This window comes from Schistocerca gregaria, chromosome 1 (assembly GCF_023897955.1).
Source record: "Schistocerca gregaria isolate iqSchGreg1 chromosome 1, iqSchGreg1.2, whole genome shotgun sequence".
NCBI classification, from domain to species: Eukaryota; Metazoa; Arthropoda; class Insecta; order Orthoptera; family Acrididae; genus Schistocerca; species Schistocerca gregaria.
The window spans coordinates 1,011,460,909-1,011,477,925 of NC_064920.1; the positions used below are offsets into that span (position 1 = coordinate 1,011,460,909).

At 37.9% G+C, this 17,017-nt stretch overlaps 1 protein-coding gene across 1 annotated transcript in view; it reads right to left on the reverse strand.

Annotated features, from left to right (window-relative positions):
• LOC126278769 (cadherin-86C) overlaps nt 1–17,017 on the reverse strand; it is a 396,441-nt gene that overhangs the window by 79,462 nt on the left and 299,962 nt on the right. The window contains exon 13 of the mRNA XM_049979049.1: nt 1,712–1,893. Coding sequence (XP_049835006.1) covers nt 1,712–1,893 — 182 coding nt within the window. The remainder of the gene's footprint in view (nt 1–1,711; nt 1,894–17,017) is intronic.

Genomic DNA, 17,017 nt, shown 5'->3' on the forward strand with positions numbered 1-17,017 from the left:
AGGTCTAATGATGTATGTTTTGGCCCATTCCACATCACTGATGGTTTTGTCTTGATGAGACCTGTAGAACATAATGTGTGATTGAATGAATTTCCAATGACATTGTAACTCTGTCAGAGATAGCAAAAGACTTGAAAGAGCTGTTGAGCAGAATGGGCAGTGTCTTGAAAGGAAGATATAAGATGAACATCAACAAAAGAGAGACAAGGATAATAGAATGTAGTTGAATTAAATCAGGTAATTCTGAGAGAATTCGATTAGGAAACAAGACTCTTAAAGTGGTAAATAGGTTTTGCCATTTGAGTAACTGTAACTGATGATGGCCAAAGTAGAGAGGATATAAAATATAGACTGGTAATGGCAAAAAACGTGTTTCTAAAGAAGGGAAATTCATAAATATCAAATATATTAAGTGTTAGGAAGTCTTTTCTTAAGGTGTTTGTCTGGAATGTAGCCATGTATGGAAGTGAAATATGAATGATTAGCAGTTTAGGCAAGAAGAGGATAGTAGCTTTAGAAATGTGGTGCTACAGAAGAATGCTGAAGATTAGATGGGTAGATCATGTAACTAATGAGGAGGTACTGAACAGAATTGGAGGGACAAGAAATTTGTGTCCTGTCAGTTGACAGGACGCATTCTGAGACATCAAGGGATCACCAATTTAGAAGTGAAGTGAAGTATGGGAGGTAAAAATTGTAGAGGGAGACCAAGAGACAAATACAGTTAGCAGATTCAGAAGGTTGTTGCTTGCAGTAGTTATTCAGAGATGAAGAGGTCTGCACTGGATAGAGTAGCATGGAGAGCTGTATCAAACCAGTCTTTGGACTGAAGATCACAACAACAAACACAACAATAACAATAGCTGTTGCATCATATTGTCCAAATGGTTGTTTGTGTTTATGACATTTGGTGGAGCTACAACTGTTACTTGTATTCTGTTACATAGGGCATCAGTAAGCTTCATGTAACCCTCTTCAGGACTTTTTCATACTTGGAGGCCATTGTGATTGACTTCATATTTCTTTGTCAATTACACCCAAATTTTGTATTTTGGCCCACCAAATGAACAATTCCTTATATGTCTGAAATTACAATGAAATGAACACCCTTAGCTGCTTACAGGCATTGACATACGTCAATGGGCACACATTTTCATCTGTCTCCGTTGATGTATGTCAACGCCTGTAAGCAGCTAAGGGTGTTCATTTCATTGTGATTTCATCCTAACGATCTGCATGGTCACCGATGGTATCTGTTCTTTGGGACATTTCCGAAAGAACAGATAGCATCGGTGACCATGCAGATCGTTAGGATGAAATTACAATGAAATGAGCACCCTTAGCTGTTTACAGGCGCTGACATACATCAACGGGGACATGTCCAAAAGAACAGACACCATCTTAGTATACCTTATATGTCTCTTCTCTCACTTAAGAGGATAGCAGTATATGAATAATTGATTATTTACTGCTGTTTCTGCCACTTATCAAGCAAATTACGTAAATCAAGACAATATAAAGCTATTTATCAGCCAGTGTCAGTGTTCAAGCCATTTAAATCCATGTCAAGAAACTGTGGTGCATCACTTTTCAATAAACCCACACATTTTTTCCACTCTTTAAACAAAAGACTTATTGTGTGGTAATAGAAAAGAAGCCAATTTTTTAATCATAAATCCATATGATTCTGTTATTTTTAACTATCACTCACTTTCACTTGTGCACGTGTAGTGAAGTCACTTAGATCTTGACGCAAGACAAATTCGTATATATCTTTCTCAAAGACTGGAGCATTGTCATTTACATCTAGGACACGAATGATAAGTGGAACATTGGCTGTGTTCCCTCTTTCGTCACCATCCATATCAGTAGCCTCTACATGCAGATGAAACTCTGTAAGGAAAAATGACAGTATTATTGCAAGGCATGTATTGTGAATATTTTGACCATTTTGTCTCAGTTGCTAGTTCAGTGCCATTTGTCTTGCACACAGGAATAACCATTACCCATGTTTTACAACTCAGTTTCAGTTGCAAAAGATTAGTAATGGTTGTCTTTTCGTAAAGTATAAACAGTATGTGTTAACATTCTTGGGTTTGGAGCTCGATCTTCAAGCAAAGCTGCAACAATATTTTGACAGTCCATATAGTCATCATCTTGAAGTGTACTGTACAAATATTGTGTCAGTTTGGCTTGAAGATCTGGCTGCAAACCTAAAGAGCATATCGAGTTATTCTATTGGGAAAGCTTATGAAGCCAGATAAGCAGCATTTTTATATAATACATTTATGTAGTGATGGCAATTTGCATACAGACAAGACAGTAGACATGTTTGTTTAAATATTTAAACCCATACTAGAATAGAAAAAAGTTATATCGTTTGCTGGAGCTGTATATGCTTCTATTGTGCAAGATATTGTATCAGAACCACGAAAATTTTTTCAAATATATGAAGAAAAGACTATAGTTAAATAATAATAAAAGTAAGGAAAAAATAGGTCAAAGAAAGTAGAAAGTATTATGTAACTGCATACAAATGTTACTCACAAAAGTAGAACATCAACAGAATAAGTAAGTTGATGTAATGCCAAAAGCCGAGAAACTAATACTTTAGTACTTCCCAATATCTTGCTAATCGAATGAGGGTGATGAAGATTGTCTTTATCTTTCTGAACATAAGACAGGGCATCTTTTACAGTATTGAAAGTTTAGTCTTTTCAAGAAGCCTTGTTCTGTTCAAGGGTTCCTTTACTTTGAGTTATAAATTCAAAATAATATGTGTCATGTTTACTGAATATGGTGAATATTTCAACATTTCTCATCCATTTGGTTTCAATAACTGGTTTACATATACATGCATTATTGTGATATTCTGTTATTGCTCATCAGCAAAGAAACTTGTTTGGTAAAGGATTATTTTTTGTGTCTTCTGACAAATTCATGTTTTATTTTGTGTCAGTTTACCCCAAAAAATCAGTTCTTTTGTGAATGAATGTAGTTTATGTTTAAATCAAACAATGGAAAGTCCAGGTTGGAATATCAACAATTATGGAAAGGATAGATTACTACTCACCATAAAGATGACATGCTGAGTTGCAAACAGGCACAATGAAAAGACTGTTACACTTTAAGATTTTGACCAAAGCATTCATCAGAAAAGAAAAACACACACATTCACACAGGCTAGCACATATCATACACATACAACTGCTATCCGTGGCTGAAACTGAAAGGTACTGAATGGAAGCAACAATCTGTAGTGGAGTGGGGAAGCAGGAGGGATAACAGGGCAGTTGTGGGGGAAGAGAAAACAGTGCTTCCTGGCGGAGTGTACAGGGACTACATGTGGCAGGCAAGGCTACCTGGGCTACCTGGTGCAGCATCGGAAGGCTGAGGTGGAGGGCAGGAAGGGAAAAATAGGGAGAGGAAAGTAGAGGAGCAGTCCTTAGTTAATACTTCATCTACAGGATTTTTGCAATCTGTATGCTTTCGGGGGAAAGGAATCATGCCTTGTAAGAGATGGTGGTCTCTCTCTAGTTTCAGTCCTATGCATTGTATCTCCCTTAATGCTATTGTTGGTCAGGAACTTGGAGGCACTAAACACACATGTGAGGAGGTAACTGTCATTAGTTGCACTGTCACTAACCTGCATGGGTGTGGTAGGTACAGAAGAAAGGTGGTTAAAGTGGGTAGGCAATGTCATATGCAATGATTCCAGCTGAATAATCCAATTCTGGATGATTCCCACAGCTTTTTTTGGGGGGCAGGGTGTATTCACGCTGGCTTTTGTGTCCACTGATTCCAAATACAACACAGCCTGGGTCAGTAACTGATCGACATATTTTAGTGCTTTGAGAATTTACACGTAAATTCTGGAACCACTCGACCTTCAGCCACCTCGAACATGTGATATTTTAAAGATAAGTGTGAGAAAGAGCGTATTTACTGTGCAACATGTCTGTGTGTGCAGGATGGACATTGGTCCTGGGAGGGCAGGAGCTGCGTTGAACGAGCGGCGCCGACAAGTGTTTGCCACTTCTGCCATAGAAGCTGTGTGTTATGTACAAGGAGCAAGAACTGAACAGAGTATTTTATGTATGTATAAAATAAAGTGTAAAGTGATTAACTAAACAACTATTTGATCATAGTGTATAATTATCTATTTATTAGAGAATATTTTATACCCTTGTGATGTAGATGGGAGGGTTTGTGTTAGTTTTTGGAGGGGTGGGTAGTGTAAGTACAAACATGGCTAACATGGAACACACACACCATACCTTTAAAACGACCCAAACAAGTGTGACTGATTCCTTACCATTTGCCATTCCATTGGGGTTGCTAAGATTTTCTTCAGAGACCTCAAGGGTGAAGGTGAGAATGTACGTTCTGTAGGAGACGATTTAACACCATACCTCCTCCAGCTTCTCATTCAAGTACCTGCAAGGTAAGGATCCTGGGGAAGGGGGATGGGAAGGGTTTCCTGTCTTTTGGGCTATCTTTTTTCTCTTCTCTGATCTTATCACCCATTTCTACTTTTTCCTTTCTTACTTCTCATTTCAGTACCTTTCTATCTTTCCCTCTTTCCATATTCATTTACTTCTGTCACTGAAGTCCTTCTCATTTTCCGTGGTTTTCAATAACATACAACTTATTTTATATAAGTAAGCCGAAGAATCAGGCTACATAAACACACTTACGCATACACACAAAAAATACGATTACACAAATAATGGTCTTACACATCAAAAGAGGAGAACTGTCAAGTGTTGTAGTTGGAAAGGAATGTGTACCCTGGGAAAGGATGCACATATTGTCATTTATTATGACAGTTCTGCATTGCACCGAGGGCGGTTGCAAACCACCTTCCCTACCCTCCGGCTCCTACCCTTGAACCGTATAGGGATTATTCTAGTAAGTATGAATTCTATGTACTACTAGCATTATTATGTTTTGTGAGTGTCAGAAAAAACATTTTCATTTGCCCAGAGTTCCTCCAGAATACAAACTACTATGGATAATGATATTAATCAGTACTGAGGAAAAATAGTACAAAAAATTAGAATACAGGATGAAATATTTAAATGTCCATAACACCAGGAATTTATGATTGGAGCTGAAGAGAAAGTTCTCACCATTTATAAGTAAGAGTGATACAGAATTAAATTGTAAATAGACGCTTATGTTCAAAAACAAAGTAGAGTAAAAAATTAGTGGAAAGACAACAATTGGAAGCCTGCTGTATAGAGTACAAGGATTTATGAAAGAAAGATAAAGAAATTGTGTATATAAATTTATGTACTAAATGATTACTTTTAAAATGTGGATTGTTACTAGTATGATACATAATGGTTATCTATAAAATACCATGTGTTCGATCTGCGAAGGGGAATATGTAGTGCTTCAAGAATTTACATGTAAATTCTGGAACCACTCAACCTTCTGCTGGCTCGAACATGCGATATTTTAAAGATAAGTGTTAGAGAGAGCCTATTTATTGTGCAACACATGTCTGCATGTGCAGGATGAACGTTGGTCCTGGGAGGACAGGAGCTGCATTGGACGAGTGACGCCGACAAATGTTTGCCGCTCATGCCATAGAAAGTGTATGTGATGTACAAGGAGCAAGCACGCATTATTCTTTCATGGTGTAATGACTGTAATTGTTATGAACAATTGAAACATTTTTTGTCTAGAGACTCTTTCTTAATCTTGGTGTTGGACTTGCAAGAAGCAAGTCTTGTTTTTGAATTTCTGGTGGTTATGAAACCGACAACAATGTAATTATATTTAATAGTATCTAATGGGTATTGTTGTAGTTGATTTGCAAGAATTTGTATGTTTATGTGAAACTTGTGGAGATGAAAATATACCTGAACTTAATTGAAAGTATGAGGATACCGAGTTATTTCTAGTGAATTGAAAGTATGAGGGTACCAAGTTATTTCTAGTTAGTTCCTCTAACCAGCATTATTTCTTTGGAGAAGAAGCTGTGAAGATCGCCGCAGCCACATATCCAGAGAAGAGGATCAGCTAAACGCTTCAAGTAAGTCAACTGCAGCAAGAGAAGTGTGAAGTTCACCATTCAGTTTTGCACCGCTTCTCTTGTCGCCGAAACCATTAGAATATCTTTACTCTTTGTCTTTCCCAAGATTGTTGGTGCAGTTCTATACTTTAATTTGTAGGTCCTTCATGTTATGCTAGATGTCTTTGAAGCTGAAGTCCTGTGATGGTAGGCTCTCAAAAATGATGGCAGATGGTTTCAAACAAGAAAGCTCACATTCACCCTCCACCAGCTGCTTGTGTCACCCACACAGTTTGTACAGTAATAAGGAATTTTCTTCTTGCAACATGAGACATTCTTTTCTCATGTTTCTGTACAATTTATTGGTTGCTGCTAGTTGATCCTCAAGTGAAAAGTGTAACTAGTGAAGCCTGCACACTGGGGTTTTCAGTGTGTCTGCACATTTTGGAACAGCCTGCATCGAAGGTACCCTAAATGCTAATGCCCAGTGATCTTCAGAAGAACACTACTTCTTGTAAGTCTGGACACAAATGAAAGTGATGGAGAAAACCTGCTCCTGACGGGACTTCATACACATCTACTTGCATAAAGATCCAGGTGAAATTCTGATTGTTGCCAAAGTCAGTATTGTGTAAGTAGATCCATACATGTCAATAATTGACCCATTCATCATCTTTGGGATGGGAGGTGAGATATCTGCAGCATAAGGAAGAGTAGCTGTGTTCGGAATCTTGCTGATCTTGGAACTCAAGTTGACCAAAATGATGGTTAGTAATACAATCACCATGGCAAATAGTGGAAACAAATTGGCTTTATTCACCTGGTTGAATTTTTGGCTTATTTTGCCTAGTGAAGATCATGGGTGGCATTTGGGTGCTTGCAAGGAGGTGAGCACTTACCTATGGTAGTGCCATAATGTGCATGGAACCAGCACCAATGCACAATCTGTTGGCTGCGGTACACACCCTGAGAGGTAGTTTTCTGTTGTCAGCTGAGTGGAGTGTATCTTGATTACCAGAAGGTGTTGCCAATGGTGGCAGTGTTGGACTTCTTCATATGCACTAGGACCTGTTCAGTTGTTGCCTGCTAAAGGGAAGGCCAAGATGGCTGTCTTCATTCCAGGTGTGTCATGTTCTGAAGTGTTGGGCACAGTTACCTCTGCTCGGTAGCCACCTGCACATCAGTGCACAACAAGGCTGCCATACAGCACAACATGGCTGCCAAAAACATGTACTGCTGGTGGCTGCTGGGTAGTGAGGGCATCAATCTTGCAATGTGAAAACATGATCTGCAAACTGTAACTTAACTTAGTGTGTGAGCTCTTTGTTACATATTAAAGTAGCTGGAGTCTTGCGAGAGAATCTGCTTATCCATGTGGCTCACAGTGTATTGCCAGGCATTAATAGAAGATTCACTAAAGTTATTATGCTGTAAAGTTCTTAGGGCACTGAATCATGCTGACATTTTGCATGAATTGTATGGTATCTTCCAAATGGGGACAGACAAAGGGTGGAGTAGTTTCATTACTAAGAATGAAAGATGTGATTCCTTGTTTGAATACTTGCAACATGGAAAAACATTGTACATCATTACAAAGAAAATTTCAGTTTTGTGAGATTTATCATTCTTAAATGTTGTATTACATTCAGAATCCTCCCCCCATGAACCATGGACCTTGCCATTGGTGAGGAGGCTTGCGTGCCTCAGCGATACAGATAGCCGTACCGTAGGTGCAGCCACAACGGAGGGGTATCTGTTGAGAGGCCAGACAAATGGGTGGTTCCTGAAGAGGGGCAGCAGCCTTTTCAGTAGTTGCAGGGACAACAGTCTGGATGGTTGACTGATCTGGCCTTGCAACATTAACCAAAACGGCCTTGCTGTGCTGGTTCTGCTCATGGCTGAAAGCAAGGGGAAACTACGGCCGTAATTTTTCCCGAGAGCATGCAGCTTTACTGTATGATTAAATGGTGATGGCGTCCTCTTGGGTAAAATATTCCGGAGGTAAAATAGTCCCCCATTTGGATCTCCGGGCGGGGACTACTCAAGAGGATGTCGTTATCAGGAGAAAGAAAACTGGCGTTCTCCGAATCAGAGCATGGAATGTCAGATCCCTTAATCGGGCAGGTAGGTTAGAAAACTTAAAACGGGAAATGGATAGCTTAAAGTTAGATATAGTGGGAATTAGTGAAGTTTGGTGGCAGGAGGAACAAGACTTTTGGTCAGGTGAATACAGGGTTATAAATACAAAATCAAGTAGGGGTAATGCAGGAGTAGGTTTAACAATGAATAAAAAAAATAGGAGTGCGGGCAAGCTACTACAAACAGCATAGTGAATGCATTATTTTGGCCAAGATAGACACGAAGCCCACACCTACTACAGTAGTACAAGTTCATATGCCAACTAGCACTGCAGATGATGAAGAAATTCATGAAATGTATGATGAGATAAAAGAAATTATTCAGGTAGTGAAGGGAGACGAAAATTTAATAGTCATGGGTGACTGGAATTCGAGAGTAGGAAAAGGGAGAGAAGGAAACATAGTAGGTGAATATGGACTGGGGCAAAGAAATGAAAGAGGAAGCCGCCTGGTAGAATTTTGCACGGAGCACAACTTAATCATAGCTAACATTTGGTTCAAGAATCATAAAAGAAGGCTGTATACATGGAAGAAGCCTGGAGATACTGGCAGGATTCAGATAGATTATATAATGGTACAACAGAGATTTAGGAACCAGGTTTTAAATTGTAAGAAATTTCCAGGGGCAGATGTGGACTCTGACCACAATCTATTGGTCTCAAAAATGAAATCGACAGGAAGTGCAAAATGGGTAAGCAGGGATGGTTAGAGGACAAATGTAAGGATGCAGAGGCTTATCTCACTAGGGGTAAGATAGATACTGCCTACAGGACAATTAAAGAGACCTTTGGAGAAAAGAGGACCACTTGTATGAATATTAAGAGCTCAGATGGAAACCCAGTTCTAAGCAAGGAAGGGAAAGCAGAAAGGTGGAAGGAGTATATAGAGGGTCTACTTAAGTTTAAATAGTGAATCGCTGGAAGCAAAAATGAAAAGCAACGGTGATGTACTGAAAGAAGAGATCTCAAATTTAAAACTTCAATTAGGAGAAAGTTTGAAGGGCATGAACTCCAAAATTGAGGCCATAGAAAATAAGTTTGTGACCTTAGAAAATAAATTAGCCACAGTTAGCTCAAGTCAAGGGAAATAGATTGAAAGGTCAACCACAGCTCAATGAACTGTGGAGGAGAGGGTAGACAAATTAAGTCAAGATACAGAATTAAAAGTTAATTCCTTAGATGCTGAATTAAATAATACACAAGAGTCTGTAACATGTAATTTAAATGTAATAGACAAGAGATTCACTGAAATGCAAGATAATTTTGTGTCTAGAAATTTATGTATGAATGGTGGAAGTATGTGCAGTAATTCACCTGTAAAAAGTTTTCCTTGTGATAATTTACATGCTGTAGACTTTTTACAACACTGCTCTGACAACCTTGTTCTTGGTATGTCTGATAATCTAAAGATTAAATTTGTTAAAAAATTTCTTGAGGGAGAAGCTTTGTCTTGGGCAAACCAACATTTTGATGAGTGGAAAAAGTTTGATGATTTTAAGAAGAGTTTCTTAAGTAAGTTTTGGTCTGAGACTGAGCAGGGTAGAATAAAAAGTGAATTTTTAAATGGGCCTGGTTTCAGGGGCAGAAAGCACTCAATTAAAGACTTTTGCACAGATCAACTTAGGAAATTGGTGCATCTAGATAAACCCTTCAACAAAATGACGCAAATTGATGCCCATAAAAGAAGGTTACCTGAAAGAATGCAGTGGGAATTAGTGCCTGGACCTGATGACTGTTTAGACCAGTTTCTAAAATATATATACAAATTAGACAGGGCAATGAGATAAATGTGCAACAGTTTAGTAATGGAAACCATTACAGTGGGAGGTGGAATTCTGATTACCGTGGGGAGAACCCTAGAAGGGACAATTGAGATTTTCGGAATGAACACCAACATGATAGAACAAGAGAGTACAATGCTAATGGGAGAGGTAGAAACTGGTGTAACTAGGAACAACAGATGGGAAGGTAACAACAGAATGAATACAAATTGGAGGAGTGACAATAGAGGTAGCCATCAGGAAAACTCCGGACCGCCTCAATGAGGGTCCACAGCGTTGGGGCGAACAGATTTAAATATAATAGGACCACTAACTTTCACACAAAACCAAATAGTGTAAATAACTATACCATTAACAAACGGGTTAAAAACCAGGAATACCAAGTGAATTATTTAAATTTTGATAAATTTTGGGATGCTATGTGGCACAGTAGACCACCACAAAATAAACATATGAGAGATCAAAGCTCTGACTCAATTCTGGATGAGGAGATGTTAAATGATTTTTACAGCTGGGCAAAAAGGGGAGAGCAAGCTAATAATGAAGAGAGTAATAAATGTTTTAGTTCAGAATTGGGGGGTTGTTCTCACAAGAAGGTAATAGTGAATCAGCTGATGATAAACCTAAGCAACAGGAAAAAGAATCAACCATAGAAAGTGAGAAACAGGGAGAAATAGATGAAACTGGCAGTAAAGTATACCATAGTAGTGATGATGTTAGTATTATTGATGTGAAAAGTATGGTAAGCAGACCAGAAGGTGAGTACAATGTTTTTATTGAAATAAATAATGAAGTGTTGAAACTTGATGATAGTTGTGGTGATGAAGCAAAGGAATATGATAAGAATTATGAAGTGACAACTGAAAGTCAATTGCTACATGTCTGTCCTGATCATTTCATGATTAATCAAAGTGGTGATAACAAAAGTGAAAATATTTTGAAAGAATTAGATTTGCGTGATATTATTGAAAGTAAAGGAAGCGAATTTTTAGAAACCCTGTGGAACCAGTATAATAAGAGTTGTAGTAGCAAAGTGTTTTAGTATCATGTAAGCATAATTAGTAGATTTTTATGCCCACGTTGGTGAGAGAGTAAAAGAAAGAGTCTGAGTGAAAGGTACATAAACAGTAGGGAGATATTTTGTGTGCAGCCAAAGTGTAAACTTGATATGTAACTTAGAATCTGAAACTCAGGTAAACCTGATGAAGACTGGAAGGGAGGAAGTAGATGGAAATTATAAAGAAATTGAAAAAGATTTATTATATGAAGTCCCTGAGGGGAAGGCAGATGAAAAGGAATTAGGCTGTCCATACATTAAAATAAGAGTAAATCAGTGGGAAGGACACTGTCTTATTGATACAGGAAGCCCCATATGTGAAATATCAGAAAAATTTAGAGATAAAATTAGGGATGGTAAGAACTTTGTAGAAATATCACTTGTAGGGGTAAACATCAGAGGTGCCACTGGTAGGCAAAGTAAGGTAGTTAAGAGTCAAGTATTGTTAACTTTTTAAATTGAAAATTTGGAATTTGAGCAAGGTTGCCTTGTGGTCCCAAGGTTAGAAGAAAATATCATTTTTGGCATGGATTGGGTCTTAAAAGGGGGTGTAAGCTTCTCTTGGGAAGATAAAAGTGTTACAATTACTGAACCTGGGAAAAATAGTATTCTGAAAACAGAAATGTTCATCCTTAACTGTAGTAATTCTTGCAACCATATCAAAGCTGTTGTAAGCGAGGTAGATAATGAAACTATAAGTGATAACACATCCTTTGACCTTGTAAATGAACAAAATTTCAAAGAATTAGTCGAAGTCAAATTGAAGGAAGCTGTAAATCTAAGCGAAAGTCAGAAAAATCAGTTAAGAGAAGTGTTATGGGAATTTCAGGATACATTTAGTGAGAGACCAGAGAAGGTAAAAGACTATCAGTGCAGACTTCAACTCAGAGATCATCAACCTTTCTTCCTAAAACCATAGGGCATTCCATTCTCCAGGAAAAAAAGATGTAGAAAGGGAAATCCAAAAAATGGAAACTTGGGGTATTATAGAAAGAAGTAGAAGTGCTTACAACAACCCATTAGTAGTTGTGTCTAAGAGAAATGGTGGGGTTAGACTTGTACTTGACTCTAGGCACCTTAAGAAGTTTTTGATTAGAGAAAATGACCATCCTGACAATATGGATGAACTTCTGCACAAATTTGATAATTTAAAATTTATGAGTAGCCTAGACTTGACATCTGGTTTTCACCAAATACCACTTGAACTTGATTCTAGGAAGTATACTGCCTTTTTGTTTGGTGGCAAAACTTACCAATATCGTGTTGTCCCTTTTGGATTGAGTGTATCTGTGGCTGAATTTATCAGAGCATTGGATTTTGTATTAGACGATGAATTGTCTTCAAAATTAATAGTATATATAAATAAAATAGAAAGAAACTTCCACATGGGAAAAATATATTAAAAACAAAGATTCCAAGACTTACCAAGCAGGAAAGCGCCGGCAGACAGGCACAATGAACAAAACACACACCAACACACACACACACACACACACACACACACACACACACACACACACACACACACACACACAGAATTACTAGCTTTCGCAACCGATGGTTGCTTCTTCAGGAAAGAGGGAAGGAGAGGGAAAGACGAAAGGATGTAGGTTTTAAGGGAGAGGGTAAGGAGTCATTCCAATCCCGGAAGCAGAAAGACTTCCCTTAGGTGGAAAAAAGGACAGGTGTACACTCGCACACACACACACATATCCATCCGCACATACACAGACATAACGATTGTGTGTAAGAAGTCAAAACCTTGTCATTTGTAAGCTATGTCAAATGCAACACTATTTAATGGATAAAGCAAACTGGAGGTAATTGTCAGGTTATGAGAGTGTGCTTTGAAAGACCAGGTATGTTGTGTGCTAAAAACATAGTGGGTAGTCATGAAATTAAATTATGCGAAGTAAGAATGTATTGAGGTTTAGAGCATTATGGAGACAGATGTTGATGTGTTACTTTTGAAACCCTTGTGATGGATTGAAGGTTATGTGATACTAATTTTGAAGTTTATATTGTGGGAGGATATTTTGTAATAGTTTAGATAATTTAATGTTAAAGTGAATGAAGAGCCGTTAGGAATTTATCCCATACTCTGTTACACAATTTGAAATAATTTCTACTCATGGCAATATGCTATTTGAGCACAAGAGAATAAATCAAAATGAAACACTGTTTAATAATGATGTAAAGTTAAGGTATAAAACTAACAGTCTTACACAATTTAAGTGTAGAGTTTGTCATAATTTGACCTATAAAGCTGACATACATGTACAATGTGAGGATACTGCAATGATAGTCACAATCATATATGGAACATCTCAGCTTCCTCATTCTAAACGAAACATTTAATTATGAATATGTAAACCAATCTGACTCTGAAAATACAGTGTGGATCACACATAATTGAATTTGCACTGGATTCACCATGTGATTACATTCACCACGTATACATGAATTTTCCCTAAGAGACAACCATTTAACATTGTGTATAAGTATTACAATATTTTGAACTGTGTCTATTTTATGTATGTGGTTAAAAGAACCTGTTTATTTTAGAATAATGATTTCTTTAGATTTAATGGTTGTTTTGGGCACAAGCCATGCCATAAGGTATTTTATTGAAGCACTTACATTAAAAGATTGTGAGAGATGCCTTCATTCCACAGTTCACTTAATATATTCTAAAGAAACCACTGACAATGTTTCCTGCTATCAGAAAAGTGAATTTAACTAAGATGCATTAAGTCAGTATTGAAGTAATCTTGAGTTTATACATATACTATATAATTATATACCCATCTTAACATGGCTCTGCAGCTAACATGATCAATTAAATATAAGGTGCCATATTTTATTGTTAGCTATAAGCTCATCACACTTATTACTCAATACAGCCAATGTAACCTTCAAATTGTGTATCATGGAAATTATATATATAACTAAGATCACACGAAGCCCACACCTACTACAGTAGTACAAGTTTATATGCCAACTAGCTCTGCAGATGATGAAGAAATTGAAGAAATGTATGATGAAATAAAAGAAATTATTCAGATAGTGAAGGGAGACGAAAATTTAATAGTAATGGGTGACTGGAATTCGAGTGTAGGAAAAGGGAGAGAAGGAAACATAGTAGGTGAATATGGATTGGGGCTAAGAAATGAAAGAGGAAGCCACCTAGTAGAATTTTGCACAGAGCACAACTTAATCATAGCTAACACTTGGTTTAAGAATCATGAAAGAAGGTTGTATACGTGGAAGAACTCTGGAGATACTAAAAGGTATCAGATAGATTATATAATGGTAAGACAGAGATTTAGGAACCAGGTTTTAAGTTGTAAGACATTTCCAGGGGCAGATGTGGACTCTGACCACAATCTATTGGTTATGACCTGTAGATTAAAACTGAAGAAACTGCAAAAATGTGAGAAATTAAAGAGATGGGACCTGGATAAACTGAAAGAACCAGAGGTTGTACAGAGTTTCAGAGAGAGCATAAGGGAACAATTGACAGGAATAGGGGAAAGAAATACAGTAGAAGAAGAATGGGTAGCTCTGAGGGATGTAGTAATGAAGGCAGCAGAGGATAAAGTAGGTACAAAGACGAGGGCTGCTAGAAATCCTTGGGTAACAGAAGAAATATTGAATTTAATTGATGAAAGGAGAAAATATAAAAATGCAGTAAATGAAGCAGGCAAAAAGGAATACAAACGTCTCAAAAATGAGATCGACAGGAAGTGCAAAATGGCTAAACAGGGATGGCTAGAGGACAAATGTAAGGATGTAGAAGCTTATCTCACTAGGGGTAAGATAGATACTGCCTACAGGAAAATTAAAGAGACCTTTGGAGAGAAGAGAACCACGTGTATGAATATCAAGAGCTCAGATGGCAGCCCAGTTCTAAGCAAAGAAGGGAAGGCAGAAAGGTGGAAGGAGTATATAGAAGGTTTATACAAGGGCGATGTACTTGAGGACAATATTATGGAAATAGAAGAGGATGTAGATGAAGACGAAATGGGAGATACAATACTGCGTGAAGAGTTTGACAGAGCACTGAAAGACCTGAGTCGAAACAAGGCCCCCGGAGTAGACAACATTCCATTAGAACTACTGACGGCCTTGGGAGAGCCAGTCATGACAAAACTCTACCAGCTGGTGAGCAAGATGTATGAGACAGGCGAAATACCCTCAGACTTCAAGAAGAATATAATAATTCCAATCCCAAAGAAAGCAGGTGCTGACAGATGTGAAAATTACCGAACTATCAGTTTAATAAGCCACGGCTGCAAAATACTAACGCGAATTCTTTACAGACGAATGGAAAAACTGGTAGATGCAGACCTCGGGGAGGATCAGTTTGGATTCCGTCGAAATGTTGGAACACGTGAGGCAATACTGACCTTACGACTTATCTTAGAAGAAAGATTAAGAAAAGGCAAACCTACGTTTCTAGCATTTGTAGACTTAGAGAAAGCTTTTGACAATGTTGACTGGAATACTCTTTTTCAAATTCTAAAGGTGGCAGGGGTAAAATACAGGGAGCGAAAGGCTATTTATAATTTGTACAGAAACCAGATGGCAGTAATAAGAGTCGTGGGGCATGAAAGGGAAGCAGTGGTTGGGAAAGGAGTGAGACAGGGTTGTAGCCTCTCCCCAATGTTATTCAATCTGTATATTGAGCAAGCAGTAAAGGAAACAAAAGAAAAATTTGGAGTAGGTATTAAAATTCATGGAGACGAAGTAAAAACTTTGAGGTTCGCCGATGACATTGTAATTCTGTCAGAGACGGCAAAGGACTTGGAAGAGCAGTTGAACGGAATGGACAGTGTCTTGAAAGGAGGATATAAGATGAACATTAACAAAAGCAAAACGAGGATAATGGAATGTAGTCAAATTAAATCGGGTGATGCTGAGGGAATTAGATTAGGAAATGAGACACTTAAAGTAGTAAAGGAGTTTTGCTATTTAGGAAGTAAAATAACTGATGATGGTCGAAGTAGAGAGGATATAAAATGTAGACTGGCAATGGCAAGGAAAGCGTTTCTGAAGAAGAGAAATTTGTTAACATCAAATATAGATTTATGTATCAGGAAGTCGTTTCTGAAAGTATTTGTTTGGAGTGTAGCCATGTATGGAAGTGAAACATGGACGATAACTAGTTTGGACAAGAAGAGAATAGAAGCTTTCGAAATGTGGTGCTACAGAAGAATACTGAAGATAGGGTGGATAGATCACGTAACTAATGAGGAGGTATTGAATAGGATTGGGGAGAAGAGAAGTTTGTGGCACAACTTGACTAGAAGAAGGGACCGGTTGGTAGGACATGTTTTGAGGCATCAAGGGATCACAAATTTAGCATTGGAGGGCAGCGTGGAGGGTAAAAATCGTAGAGGGAGACCGAGAGATCAGTACACTAAGCAGATTCAGAAGGATGTAGGTTGCAGTAGGTACTGGGAGATGAAGCAGCTTGCACAGGATAGAGTAGCATGGAGAGCTGCATCAAACCAGTCTCAGGACTGAAGACAACAACAACAACAAGATCACTTGGGAAACCAATTTCATTACTAACTTTTGGAACTGGAAATTTTATTATGACATGTGTATTAGATATATTTTATTCCATAGTGACACACAATGCCATGCATGGACTTGTATGTGGCAGGGGGGTTATTATAACAGAACGTAAAATCATGTATGTCAGTAACTTCTTTACGTATAATGTAAATATAGCCTTTGACTGCCTGTGAGTTTAACAACTAAGAGACGGTTATCTTTGGTCATGCGGGAAGGAGGTGGATCTTCAGAGGAGGTGGTTGATGGTCTTTGGATTGGGAGCGTGGGTTGGAGGAGGTGGTGATACAGATGTGGTGTAAAACAATGTCATATTTCATATTATTGTAGAAGTGTTAAATGTGAATAAATGAATTAAATAGTGATGTGCAAAACTAATGTAACATTTGCTCTCTAAAAATCAAAATACCACGTCGCTCTACGAACCAGTTAGTCTCATC